The sequence below is a fragment of the Capsicum annuum genome, chromosome 2 (genome assembly GCF_002878395.1).
Source record: "Capsicum annuum cultivar UCD-10X-F1 chromosome 2, UCD10Xv1.1, whole genome shotgun sequence".
NCBI classification, from domain to species: domain Eukaryota; kingdom Viridiplantae; phylum Streptophyta; class Magnoliopsida; order Solanales; family Solanaceae; genus Capsicum; species Capsicum annuum.
In genome coordinates, this window is record NC_061112.1 from 144,957,898 (window position 1) to 144,971,468 (window position 13,571).

The 13,571-nt window shown below is 36.5% G+C and overlaps 3 protein-coding genes across 6 annotated transcripts in view; 1 reads left to right on the plus strand and 2 right to left on the minus strand.

Moving 5' to 3' along the window:
* LOC107860235 (cytochrome P450 81Q32) overlaps positions 1-4,306 on the plus strand; it is a 10,217-nt gene extending 5,911 nt beyond the window's left edge. Inside the window, exons 2-3 of one of the 2 annotated variants that reach the window (XM_016705510.2) lie at positions 2,273-3,093; positions 3,564-4,306. In XM_016705510.2, coding sequence (XP_016560996.2) covers positions 2,749-3,093; positions 3,564-4,169 — 951 coding nt within the window. In that variant the 5' untranslated portion in view covers positions 2,273-2,748 and the 3' untranslated portion in view covers positions 4,170-4,306. Of the gene's footprint in view, positions 1-218; positions 3,094-3,563 lie in introns of those variants that run through there. The other variant, XM_047407357.1, reaches the window with a different exon arrangement.
* A 122-nt stretch (positions 4,307-4,428) lies between these two features.
* Positions 4,429-10,994, minus strand: LOC107860234. 3 transcript variants are annotated; one of them, XM_047407356.1, is made up of 10 exons: positions 10,140-10,994; positions 8,597-9,254; positions 8,483-8,515; positions 7,273-8,102; positions 6,723-7,017; positions 6,414-6,635; positions 6,147-6,320; positions 5,607-5,795; positions 5,404-5,517; positions 4,429-5,260 (listed from the first exon to the last, which is right to left on the minus strand). In XM_047407356.1, the coding sequence occupies exons 2-10, from the start codon at positions 9,206-9,208 to the stop codon at positions 4,958-4,960; spliced, it is 2,772 nt and encodes a 923-aa protein (XP_047263312.1). In that variant the 5' UTR covers positions 9,209-9,254; positions 10,140-10,994; the 3' UTR covers positions 4,429-4,957. The 3 variants fall into 3 exon arrangements, with proteins under 3 accessions (XP_047263312.1, XP_047263311.1, XP_047263310.1); XM_047407355.1 differs by having other exon boundaries at positions 9,787-10,994; XM_047407354.1 differs by having other exon boundaries at positions 9,343-10,994.
* A 138-nt stretch (positions 10,995-11,132) lies between these two features.
* LOC107860236 lies at positions 11,133-12,999 on the minus strand. Its single transcript, XM_016705512.2, has 4 exons — positions 12,530-12,999; positions 12,332-12,433; positions 11,716-11,865; positions 11,133-11,617 (listed from the first exon to the last, which is right to left on the minus strand). The coding sequence occupies exons 1-4, from the start codon at positions 12,755-12,757 to the stop codon at positions 11,573-11,575; spliced, it is 525 nt and encodes a 174-aa protein (XP_016560998.1). The 5' UTR covers positions 12,758-12,999; the 3' UTR covers positions 11,133-11,572.
* Positions 13,000-13,571: the final 572 nt, after the last annotated feature.

The following is a 13,571-nucleotide window of genomic DNA, read 5'->3' on the forward strand; positions in this document are numbered from 1 at the left end:
TCATATAAAGATCTGTGCATGTTTCCAGGTTTACATCTTTCGCTTGGTTTTAAAATGCCGAAGTTTGAGAAGTATGATGGACATGGAGATCCTGTAGCACATTTGAGACGGTATTGCAACCAGCTAAGGGGCGCTGGAGAGAAGAAAGAATTACTCATGGCATATTTCGGTGAGAGTCTTTCAGGTCTAGCTTCAGAATAATTTATTGACCAAGACATCGACAAGTGGAATAGCTGGGATGACCTGCCTAATGAATTCGTGCAACAATTTCAATACAATATGGAGTTGATTCCTGATGAGAAATTCCTAACTAATATGAAGAAAAAGAGTACTGAAACTTTCAGAGAGTATGCGATTAGATGGCGTGAACAAGCTGCTAAGGTGAAACCGCTAACAAAAGAAAGTTAGGTAGTGAAGGCGTTTATTCAAACGCAGGATGAAACATATTATCAACACTTGTTACCTGCATTAGGCAGGCCATTTATTGAGGTCCTCAAAATGAGGGAGATGATAGAGGATTGAATTAAGACCGGTCGCATTGTGAGTTTTGCAATATTGAAAGCGACTGCTCAAGTAATTCAAAAATGTTCGGGAAGTGTTGGAGGAAACAAGAATGAGGAAGATGCATCTGCCATTGTAGTTGGACAACAAGCATGGGCGAGAGGACCACACCATCGTTACCCATGGGCTCAAACCCAAGTTTATGCCCAAGCTCCACAGAATCTTTCCCAAAATCCATTATATTCCAATCCCCTATCTCCATATCAAGTGTATGATGCACAACCATATGTTCAACCCCCATCTTACCCACACTGGCGCGTGCTAACTCTATCGAGTCATCCTCTAACTCCACATACATACCGAAGCCCTTCTAGGCCTGGTTTTCAATTTAAGCCAAACAATGAAATGAGACAGAAGTCGAGGGATCGTTTTACACCAATCGGAGAGTCATATGCCAGTTTATTTCAGAGATTAGTACAACGGGACATAATCACTCCTCTTCTTGGGTATACTCCTGACCCGCATTCAAGAAATTTTGATCCTAATGTACAATGTGCATATCATTCTAATGTTCAAGGTCACAGTATTGAAGACTGTCGTGCCTTGAAAAGAGAAATAGAAAAGATAATTCAAGATAAATCGATTATGGTGCAGAACATTGATAGCGAGGAAAGCTCTAGTCATGCTGATATGCAAACCAGTGGCTAAGTTGTCAGGATGAGCAATTGAGAAGTCACCCCTCTCCCTATTAGGAAGAGGTTTGGTAGTTTATTTTTTTTACTTTTTTCTTTTTCGAATTATTTCAGGGTTGTAGTTCGGGATCTATCTTGTTTTGTCCTTTTGTCGTTTATGTTCAACCCCTTCTATCTTTTATTTCAACTAAATGAATTGTCCCTTTTCCTTTGTATTCTAAAATATGTGTTGTTTGTTTGTTTTCTTTATACAATACATTTTATGTTGACTCTAGTGATATGACATGCTTGTGGAATTTTTTGCTAGATCTTAAAATCCAGTTTAAGCATAAACATTGAATTAGAGGGTTAAAATTAGAAAAAGAGAGCATCTGAGAAAATAGATAGAGTGTTGGGGCATTTGGTGATTAAGTTAAAGTTTCTTTGAAAATTAAGACAATTATTTTTAGAATCGTGAGAATAACTTGGTCATTAATTGAAAGACATATCTCAATTAAGTCAAGCAGTGAATGCACGATCCTATGTCAAAAGAAACAGAAAGAAAATCATCTCCACGAAGTCATGAGTCCTTTAGCATGAGGAATGTACAACGAAAGTGGAGTTGTATGTTTGACAACGGTAGAAGAAGAATTGGCACACATGCTCAGTTGAAGTTAGTGTTGTTAAAGTGTCACAAATGATCTTTATCTTTTATTTCATATTGCATGATATGTACTTACATTTTCAAGGATTGATATGATGAAGACGTTTCATTCTGATATTCAAAGATTGTGTCATTCTTTGTTTACCCCATTTAAACTTATTTTTATTTTCTTTCATATCCCTATTTTGAAATCAAGATAAAATCAGTAAAATTCAAAAGAAAAGTATCGAGCAAACAAATAGAGTCATAATTTTTTTATTTTTTATTTTTAAAAAGAAGAGTAGGACCAATGAATTGAAAAGTCAATGTTGATTCGCCAACCCCATCAATATATAAACCACGCTAGTGCAACAAGTTGATACGTATCCCAAGAGGATAAAAATGGAAGCAACTTGGTTGAATAGTACTTCACTCACTATTTTGTTTTTACTTGTAGTTGTGAAGCTCGTATCCTCAAAAAGAAGAAAATTCAATGTCCCACCAAGCCCACTACTTAAACTCCCATTAATAGGCCATCTCTATCTCCTTACACCTCCTCTATATCGCACTCTTGCTAGGCTCTCAACTAAATATGGCCCTGTGTTCTCCCTTCAAGCTGGTACCCGTCTTGTTGTGGTGGTTTCCTCCTCATCTGCTGCAGAAGAATGTTTCACCAAAAACGACACCGTTTTTGCTAATCGCCCTCGCTTAATTATAGGAAAGTACATAGGCTATAACTATACTACTCTCGTTGGTTCCCCTTATGGTGATCATTGGCGCAACCTTCGCCGCCTCTGCGCACTCGAAATATTCTCCACTAATCGTCTCAACAATTTTCAGCCCATTAGACAACATGAAATCAAGTTTCTAGTTCACAGAGTGTTTCACAGCTCTGGCGACAATCCTGTTGAACTTAAGTCCAAGTTCTTTCAGATGTCGTACAATATTATCATGAGAATGGTAGCTGGAAAGAGATATTACGGTGAAGAGGTAGATACCGAGGAGGCAAATCATTTTCGGGAGCTTGTTGAAGAGGTTATTACTTATGGGGGTGCATCAAATCCTGCGGATTTCATGCCTGCAATATTTAAGTTGTTTTTCAGGAGTATCGAGAAGAATTTAGCCAGGATTGGTAAAAAGATGGACGCGGTCTTGAAACGTTTGATTGATGAACACCGTCGTGATAAAAGCAGGAATACCATGATTGATCATTTGCTCTCTTTGCAAGAATCACAACCAGAATATTACACTGATCAAATCATTAAAGGAATTATATTGGTAAGCTTAGTTTCTTTCAATTAGCCCTACACTGATGTATACACAAGGCAGCTTCGATTTCTTGGAATTTTTTTAAAACAAAAATTAGAGCTATTACATCCTGTTGCTTACAGTCATTAGTCTTGTGCCAATTCCAGTTGTCCCTTCTTATCTAGTTTTCTTATATTGCTGTGTCTCTACATGAAAGTGATGGTGTAATAGGCCTTGGTATCTATTGTCTTAAAATTCTAGATCTGTCTCTGCTTTGAGAACTATGAGAATACAGGCGGATGGAATATAGACTTGGTGTGTTCAACTGAACTCCAAAAATATCATATTTTGAACCCATAATTTCTCAAGTGCAATGAGTTTAGTGCGAAGAATTTTCTAAGCTGAATCTGTCATATTTATATCCCGATCCGCATCTGCATGAGGATATAAGCTTACAAAAGCATTTGGTAGACAATTTTCTCATTAACTAACAACTGCAGGTCATGTTGAATGCGGGGACTGAAACATCATCGGTGACAATAGAATGGGCAATGTCTCTTCTACTCAACCATCCAGAGGTGTTGGAGAAGGCCAGAACTGAAATAGACAACCATGTGGGTAGGGATCGTTTAGTGGACGAAGCAGATTTACCTAAGCTGAAATACCTTCAGTGTATCATCTTGGAGACACTCCGGTTGTATCCAGCAATACCAATGCTAGTGCCTCATCAATCATCTGAGGACTGCAAGGTTGCTGGCTTCCACATTCCTCGTGGCACGATGCTGCTGGTGAATGCTTGGGCCATCCACAGGGACCCCTTACTTTGGGAGGATCCAGATAGCTTCAAGCCAGAAAGGTTCGAAGATGTGGAAGTGGAATCATGGAAGCTATTGCCATTTGGAATGGGAAGGAGAGCGTGCCCAGGTGCTGGACTTGCTCAACGTGTGGTTGGTTTAGCTTTAGGAACTTTGGTGCAGTGTTTTGAGTGGCAAAGGGTAAGCGAAGAAAAGGTTGATTTGAAGGAAGGAAAAGGTATCACTATGCCAAAAGCCAAGCCACTCATGGCTAGGTGCAAAGCTCGTGACATTGTTCACAAAGCTCTTTAACAAATATCCTAATGTTTCTAGCGTCTTTCTTGTATTTTGTACTTGCTCCATACCGTTAGAAAGGTTTGAATTAGTAATGTAATTTGTGTTTTCATTCTCTCCTATAATATGCACTATCTAGAATTCTCATTTGTCAATCAGATATTTCAGATCAAATAAATTTGGTGCAAAAAGTATAAATAAGGGTGTCAAAATGCAGAGTGTGCTGAATTTTAGTGAGTCAAAAGTGAGTTGAATCAATAAATGAATGGGTAAGGAGTAAGAAACAATGTTATAAGCCTTTGGAGTGGATTACAACCCCCACTTCCAACAAGTACATGGAAATGTTTGTTATTCAATGAAAAGGAAAATAAACACATCATTTCTTTCTAGAAACTGATCAAACTTTCAATATATGAACTTGCTGGTATCCTCACTGTTGAACGGCTTCCCATGTTATGCGATTTTCCTAAATTTGGATAAACCTTGGAGCTATGCATATGAGGTGCTACTTCTTTTTAATAGTTTAAACAGAGGCAGATTGACTGAGGATTTGATGGATTCAATTGAACTCATCATTTCGACACAAAGCAATAAACATGTAAAAGACCACTAAAATGTCAATTACTAATTCAGAACCCATAATTTTAAATGTACAATGGATCATTGGTAAAAAGCAGAAACAAGGCTATACGCCTTTGGAGTCTGTTACAACTCCCAACTGCAGCAAGTACTTGGAATTTTTCGTAAATAACACATTACTTCTCCGGAACTGATCAAATTTCCAATATGTAAACTTGGCGGTGTTCTCACTGTGGAACCTGTTTCCATGCTTCACGGAGAAGTTGGTATCTGACAGCATTCCTTGCAGGTTTTGCCAAATTTGGATAATCCTTGAAGCTATCAGCTAGGAACGAAGTAAATGGTGAGTCTAGCTCATCAAGCTCAACATCACTGGTGTATGTTTTCTTTAGCACAGATGACCCTGTACTCTTTGGAACTTGATTTCCAACCTTCTCTATAAAAGTGGTGAGAGACAATGCTGGAGGAGGTGTATACACTGTCCATGTTGAAGTGCACGGGAAGCTAGTGTGGTGTTCTCCAGGTACATCCTTAACATCATTAATCAGGAAAACAAGTGTAAGAAAGGGTATGTGACTTGATGGTTAATGAGTTCCATAAAAAGAGTAAATCGCAACTAAGTTTTATGGATGATAAATTTGCTGGAAATAAACAAATGAAAGGGATAACTTACTTCAGAATCCAGGGTCTCAACGACATTTTTTGGAATTGGATTTGGACGGAACTCATCTGGGACAAAATTAGTGAGGACTCTTTTGATCAAAGCTGGACTAAATATTGGGCAGACCTAGCAACATCAAGTTCACAAATAAGTATGGAGAAAATGGATTTCTAGAGATTGATCTGTTGATAAGTTGAAGGAAAACTTGGACTAACTTCTTTTCTTGTGGATGAATCTATGAGCATTTCAAATGGAAGCATCATGAGGTTGCTCAATGCATTAAGGAGACGAAAAGCCTTGAATGATTCTGTTTTCTTATCATTTCCAAAGATGTTACTATACTCTGGTGAATCTTCATCTTCAAAGTCAATAAGATCTGTAAGCCATCTAGACCAGCTTCCAACCTATCAACAAACCAAATTGGTTCTCATTTCCAGAGATCTTGACATGGATACATGTGAAAAAACTGAAACTCAATATTTCTCTCAAAATTAGTACAATGGATTCAAGAGAGAAAGGTGTATCATAACTCTCAAGTAGCAAGAGAGTAAGGAAGGAATTTCAGGAAATAATTTAAGCATCGGAAGCCACATATGCACAACAATATTTCTCAGGCAGTGCTATATATTATGCACAACTACTGGGCATTGTTACTAGCTTAACCTTGCTTAAATAATGAACGTGCCTCATATAAATAAATACTTGAAGAATTAAAAACGAGTATGATCATGCTTAAACTAGCTTTTTCTACTCACGGCATTTTTCAACTGTGCACCAGCTCCGAAGCTAGTTTTTCCAGGAGGAATTGGAAGGACCTTACGATCACTTATAGGATCAAATATTGGATCTGTTGGCATTTCTTCGGAGGATTCACGAAGAATAGCATTGAACATTGCCACATCCAATCTACTCACCAACTGTTTCATTACCTAGAAACACAGTGAATACATTTCATTGTAAGACATTTCTTGAGAGAAAAATAAGATGGAAAATTAGTTAATAGCTGTAACTAAAAATCTCACCAACTTTGGCAGAACAGGTAAGCAGCCACATTTGTGCCCTGTTGCCCTAAGAGGACAAAGTCTTTCACAGGCATCCTTTAGAGCCCTTTTCCAAAGCTTTACAGAAAATTTACCCTGATCTTGATCACCCAAAGAATGTCTACTCCCATGTGTTTTCTTCACCCTTAAGCCCTTAGTCTTACTAGTTTTTGCAGTTACAAACTGCATATGTGGAGCCAGAGTCTGCAGGCCAAAAATAAGTGAGTGCACTGTAAATAATGCAACAATTTGTCATGATAGAAGAGCAGAGAGAAAATTTAGGTGATCAACCTGCCACCAAAGAGACTTGGTGATTTTGGAGAAGATCCAGCCTTCAAGTTTTTCCAGTGCTTGAGTGAATGATTCGATATCCTCCCAGTTATAAGATTGCTTAACTAAATAATTCTTGTTCCCTTGGTTGGAGATGTATTTGATGCTTTGCTGCATATATATTTTCTCTAACGCAGACTTACCTCTGTTGACAGTAGCTTCAGCAGGTGCCCCTTCATTAAATTGCAGTCCTGCAGCAGCAGCTTGGCTGATGATTGCTCTCAACATAATGGAATTTGACAGCCAGAAGGTCAACCTGCTTGTGAAGAAAATAAATTAAATAAATCTTATAAAGCTCCCATTTCTATTCTTAAACATATTTGTTCCACCATATTGATAAGATTTATGGTCAGTCCCTGAAAGATGAGTGCTAATTGTAGATGTAAGGTTATCTAAGTTGTTTGTTTGAGTCCACTATCCCCCTAATTTACGATGATCTAATACTTAGAAGCTGCCAAATTCAAACTACCAAGAAACTTGAGTATCTTATAAAACAATCACATGAGTGTACCTTGGAACATCGCTTCCACATGCTTTAGAAACCAAAGCTAATCCTGAGACACAGGCTCTGGCAGCACTTGCCTGTTTAGCAGGAGATTTTGTTCTCCAAGCATGGAGATAAAATCTAGCAAGACGCCTGGCTGGGGTGTGAACCTTGTTCATCAAACTTCCATGCTCAGCGACTACAGAATAAAGGGCAACCTCAATAGCTGCAGCTTCTTTCAGTTCTTCCTCAAGCATCTGAACTCTAGACTCTGATTCTGGTCTACTCTTCGACAAAATATTTGCAGGAACTCTTTTTTCAGTAGCTGAAGTAGTATTGGTATTATTCTTTGGTTCTTTTTTCTCCACGGTGTTCTTTGGTTCTTTTTTCTCCACGGTGTTCTTTGGTTCTTTTTTCTCCACTGTACTTTCAGCAATACTACTAGTTTCAATGGGTGTATGTTCTTTCATTTCATTCTTAACAATCTCCGTGTTCCCCAAAAACATATTTGGAGTCGCAGTGTCTCTAATCTGAACAGACTTCACTGGCTTCAGTCGACCATGTGTAATCTGAACTCCAAGAGCTTTCCGAATGGAACTCATTGTGACTTGTCTTTTCATACTTTTAGCTATTTTGTTTTCTGACAAGTCTCTTATGTCATCAAGGAGATGATTATCCTGTCCAAAATCATGTTCTGCTGTTTCGTCCAGACTATTTTGACTGTCCATACCTGCCTGAATATGCATATGTGAAGATGTAATTTTTGATATCAATCTATCGATGTATTTTTCTTTGGCATGCTGAGCATTTTCTTCATTTTTGCTTGTCCCACTTCCTGCCTCTTCGTGAAAGTCACTCTGCATCTTAAGCTTAGTCAAATGCTAAACAGGGAATAACACTAAGTCACTCTGCATCTTAAGCTTAGTCAAATGCTAAACAGGGAATAACACTACAATGGACAGGAAGCACAACCTTGTATACAATTAACCAGATCAATTGACCGCGTTAAAAGTTTCATTTGATAGCTGAAGCTGGAATTACATGTTTAATTCTAGAAGCATTATCTGAACTAGACTCGTACAATCCCCAAGCTGGAGATGGTATATTTCGGCGGGAACTATCTAGAATTTAGCAATAAAACACCTCAGAACGTGTTTAATGTTGTTAGAGTATAATGGGATTGAAATGAGGTTGAGAAAACTGATTACTTGTTAACCAATTGAATAACCATAAGTACCTTTTCAAGCCGAGATGGTGACGCCCGTGCAACCTTAGAAAGAGAATAATCAAATTAGGGAGAAGCAAAAACAGTGTTATTCAGAATGATGGGATTTCATTGAACTTGAAATACCTTGACATTGTTAGATGGTGAACCCCAAGCAGCTTCAAAAACAGAAGAAGAAAAAGTCGAGGATGAATGTGACGAAACATCATCATCAGTGTAAGAAGCAAAATCAGAATCATCATCAGCATCATCAATCATCATGTCTGATTCTTGCTTATCTTTTGCTGGCTGTACCTTAACATATAGAGATGGCTGCAGCAAGCTTTTCGAACTCTTCTTGCAGTTTAAAGGAACACTAATGGCTAAAGTATCTCTGATAATTCCATATTCTCCAAAATTAATCGAAGCTGTCCCCAGTAGCGGACCTTGAGCTGCATCATCCTTTGTATATTCGTACAAGTAGAACTCCAAGTTATTCTTCAGAAATTTATCTTTTGATTTCTTCTCGCGACATAATGTCAGGAAGAGAGTAAAAGTCTTGTTAATTTCAAGATAGTCATCCTCAACAGACGAAGTAACAAATCCAGAATTCCGATCACCATTCTCCCATTGAAGTAATACGGATTGAACAGATCTCAAAGACTCTGATGGAGGCCAAGGCCTGATCAACTGAATATGTACAATGTAATCAATTTGGAAAGAAGCACCCTTTTTCTTCTTCTTCTGTCCAAGAACCATGACTCTATAATAACTCGCGACGCTCCTTCTCTCAACGTTAATTCAACTAACATCAAACAAAGCAGAAAATCAATGTGGTTAGTAAACAAAAAAACTATAGAACGACGATGAATATCATACGAGAAGATTTTTACCCAAAAGTTATGTGCAGTGTGGTATGTATGCTCTTTTGTTCTTTAATGGTACAGTGAACTTGGCTTCTTTGTAGAGACTGTTGGGAGAATATTGAATAATGAATACAGAGAAATAGAAAACAAGATGAACAAGCAATGCGTGCGTCCAACTACCTGAGAAGAGTCATTTGTTTGAAGGGACAGAAAAAACAAGAATAAATAAATTAATGTAGGTGACTTAGGACTAATGTCCCTAACGGTTTCTCCACAGGCCAATATTGAAGAAAATGACTATAATTAACACCTTGCAACTGAATTTAGTTAATTTTTGTGGTTTGGCACTAATATTTGACTAATGCCTAGCCATTAGCTAAATTTAATATTGGGTTTGTATAGGATAATCTATCACTTGTTCTTGTGCATTCATCTGATTAGTGATTATTAATTGTAACATTTAACACTTACCTTCAGCATAAGCTTTGTGAAAATCTCCTTTTTCGTCTGATTAGTGATATTTATGCTGTTGGTATAAGGTGGACGAAAATTTATTCATTGCTGATTTAACGGTGGTGTTAATGCTTCTTCCTTTACTTCCTTTCTCAATTTATTTTTTCCGGATTAAAATTGGTAATGTAAATTCTATTTAGGGAATGATGGACATTGAACTTTTACAGGACTCTACGAAAAGACCCAATGCCTGTTAAATTTCTTGGAGTCTAATCTAATCCTAAATACTAGCTTGGATGCTAATCTATGTGAAATCCTAATATTCCGTTGAAGAGACACCTTCTATATCTCATAAAGCAATACGAGATTACCGTTTTTCTCAGAGTCTGCCCAATGTTCCTCGCAATCAAATATATTAGGAGGTCCAAATTATCCTATGCTCGAGAGATAGGCTACTTATGGCCTTCAAAAAGAAAATCAAGAGAAAAGAATTAAGGACACAAACAAAATTGTACCCATATTGTTTATCAATAAATTAGGTTTTTCGTATTTGGTTTGTGATTGCAATTTATTTTCTATCAATCGAATTACGCATTGATCAAATCACGTCGGCATAGTTGGCATGTTACTTTTTTTGAGTTTTAAATATCAATCCTAGAGAGCTAAAAGAGCATATATTTGCAAATGGTATCGAAATGTGCAGACTGCAGAACATGAGCAACTGCCAAAATTAAATGACCAACACCATTACTCCTGACATCTTCATGAATTGATGAAAACAAGAAGAGCAGAGTTGATGAATTGTGTGACAAATGTGTGAGATATTTCGGTTACCAAACAGAGACTGTCTGAATTTGCATCACCCAAGGAAACCTTGCTTCTGTTTCACGTAGGATTTGGCATCCCCAGAAACAGCTTCAAGAACTAAAATACTCCTTTATCAACAAGGTAATTTGGAGGAACACATTCAAGAATTAGAATTTTCAAAAAAATAAAAAACAAAATAAGGAAGAAAGGAACTCCAATTTTATTACCATGAACATTCGAATCATCTTTTCCTATATAAGAAATCTTCCATACAGTGGTCTATGAAAATCTTTCCAAAATTGAAAACAAGGACTATTTTCTTTCCTTGTATTGTACTGTACTCCCGGCATCTCAAAATAATTGGCATGTATATAGATTTTGCACAACTTTTTTTTAAAAAAATTAATTAGGAGTGCAATTTAACTAATATATCCCTTGTTAATTCTTTAATCTTCATCTATTTATGTGTCTCTTAATTTAGAATAGTTGTAATATATTATTTATTATGCAAAACTTGTCAAAATATAATGAATTTTCTGAAACTGAATACAGCAAAATAAATACAAAAGATTATAGTATCCATAGAATTGTTAAGTACACACAATCAAGTTCAGTGGAAGTGTGGAACAGTCAAGTACACACAATCTAGCGGCATAAAAGTTGTCTCCACTAATATGCAACTGAGAAACAGTTAATAGTTGATCGATTGATGCATACAATTCAAAGTAAAGTAAGAGAGAAAAGGAGACAACACAACAACAACGGATATTAATACATACCGGAGAAAGAAAAAACTAGGCAATACCAAACATACGACACTTGTCTACCTTCTACAATGCTAATCCTCGACCTCCACGTCTTCCTCTAAAATAATAACACCATAGCAGTGATATCATATCTCATTTCTCTCTCCAATATCAGTCAAGATTTAACAAACAAATTCAGGAAAACAGAACAAACCACCTTCACCATCTGATTGCTTTCTTGACTTTGTCAACTAATCACTTTCGCTCCGGCTCGGTTTTGAGGAGGTGAATCCAACCTGATTAAATAAGTTTTGCACCAAAAAATATGAAACTGAACACAAATTTATAATGTAATAAAACACATGGAGAGTCAATGAGCTCGTTATAACAAAACCTGATAATCTTCACTGCAGGGAATCCAATCGTTTGTCGCCGGGTTAGTCTTCAACTCTTTGGCTCTGCCATTCTCATGAACACCATTCAATTGAAGATTGTAAATGTTTCCATTCGTTTGATTGACCACCTTTATGAAACCACTTCCAGTCTGCCAAAAACTGAACATTAAACCAATGAAAAATATGAACTAACGCAAAAAGTAGGCTCTACATATATATTCAATGTAGCCACCAAGTGAGCTACTAAGATTCTTCGAGTTGAATATGGTTCAAGTGAACCCAGAATTTGATACGCTAATCATTAACGTATATACGCTAATAATTACTACTAATACATATATGAAAAAAAAACAGCTAAAATTTCAACAAATATCAAATGTTGGCACTCATTAATTCGAAAGTGTTAAATTAGAACCATTAAGTTTAAATTAGTTAAACTCTCCGTCCATCGGTACTTATCCAATATATTAAAAATAGATATGACAATACTTGTGTCAAATCGATAGTGAACAGTTATTATTGGACGGAGGGAGTACTATTAACAATATTCACATTTGTTACAAAAAAAAAAAATGTATTCGCCCATGTATTAAAGAAAGAAAAAGAGTAGAGAACCGTGTGATGTTGTTTGTCGATGGAAACCAACTCATTGTAGTACTGAGTTTCCACAAACTCTTCTTGCTCCGAGCAATTACTTCCCGAAAAAATACAACCACCCTGATCAGAAAAAGTAAAATAATACGTATGTGGCAGGAGGATATAAAATATGAACATAAAAAATTGAAAGTAGTAGTTGGAAGAGAAGCAGAGTACCTGAGATTGAAGAGATCGGAGATTGTCAAGTTGAGGAATAGGGAAATCCTGTACTAAAGTTGACGTCGGAGTAAGTGAATCAGGTTCACTTCGGTTAGGTTTTGGGAGTCTTTTAGGTGCTTGAGCATCGAACAAAGCTTTGACCTGGTTGGCGATTCGCAGCTGCTCATCTTCGTCAACAACTTCGTCGCTCCGGCTAGGTTTCCTCACCGTTACATGCCGATCCATGATACTGTCAGAGGGTGAAAAAACTATTCGGTGTAACCGTCAACGCCTACTGATATGATATTACCTGTGGTAGTATATTTACGCACTAAACAACATTGCACGTTCAATTCCACTTCACAACAAAACCATGGGCGCATTCTAGACTCTTGCCAGTGACACGTCCCACTCTCTCACCGAACATTTTAATGCTCTACGTTGAAATAAAATGATACTAAAAAGGTCAATTGATATACTCCCTTCATTTCAACTTTTCACGTGGCATATTTAGAGTCACAAGATTAAAAAGTATTTTGATACATTTGACACAACTTTAATTTAAATCACAAAATTCAAAAATTTCTTTATTTTTTTAAATTTTATGTCAAGTCAAAGTAGATCATTCGAAAGAGTAACTTGTATACTTTTACAACTTTTATTTTATTTACGATGGGTTTTTTTTTTTGATGATGGACATCAACAGGTCATTTTTCTTCAATTCAATCGATTATTTTTTACTTTTTTTTATTTATTTAAATTAATTTCTGTCAACTTCTTATATTAGTAATAAAATTAAATTTTTCGTTAGAAAAAATAATTCTTCAGTCTCTCATTCAGGCAACTACTACTATTTCAGAATTTAATTTGTACATGGAATTAAGAAATATTTCATTTTCACCCAAGAACCTTTAACTTCCACAAGTTAAAATTTAGTATAATATATATGTGAATTCATATACATAACTAGACAAGTTTGGATATTACCTAGCAAATTGGATGCTAGAGTTGATTTTGGTTCCATCTTTATTAATGGTAACTTGGTTCAACAAGTCAAGAC

Coding starts and splice junctions, on each gene's coding strand:
- LOC107860236 (XM_016705512.2), bottom strand. CDS start 12,757: ATGGATCGGCATGTAACGGTGAGGAAACCTAGCCGGAGCGACGAAGTT. Junction 12,434..12,529: donor TCCGATCTCTTCAATCTCAG/GTACTCTGCTTC, acceptor TTTTCTGATCAG/GGTGGTTGTATTTTTTCGGG. Junction 11,618..11,715: donor CCTGCAGTGAAGATTATCAG/GTTTTGTTATAA, acceptor TTATTTAATCAG/GTTGGATTCACCTCCTCAAA.
- LOC107860234 (XM_047407356.1), bottom strand. CDS start 9,208: ATGGTTCTTGGACAGAAGAAGAAGAAAAAGGGTGCTTCTTTCCAAATT. Junction 8,103..8,482: donor CACCATCTCGGCTTGAAAAG/GTACTTATGGTT, acceptor CTTAAGATGCAG/AGTGACTTTCACGAAGAGGC. Junction 7,018..7,272: donor TGTGGAAGCGATGTTCCAAG/GTACACTCATGT, acceptor CTTCACAAGCAG/GTTGACCTTCTGGCTGTCAA.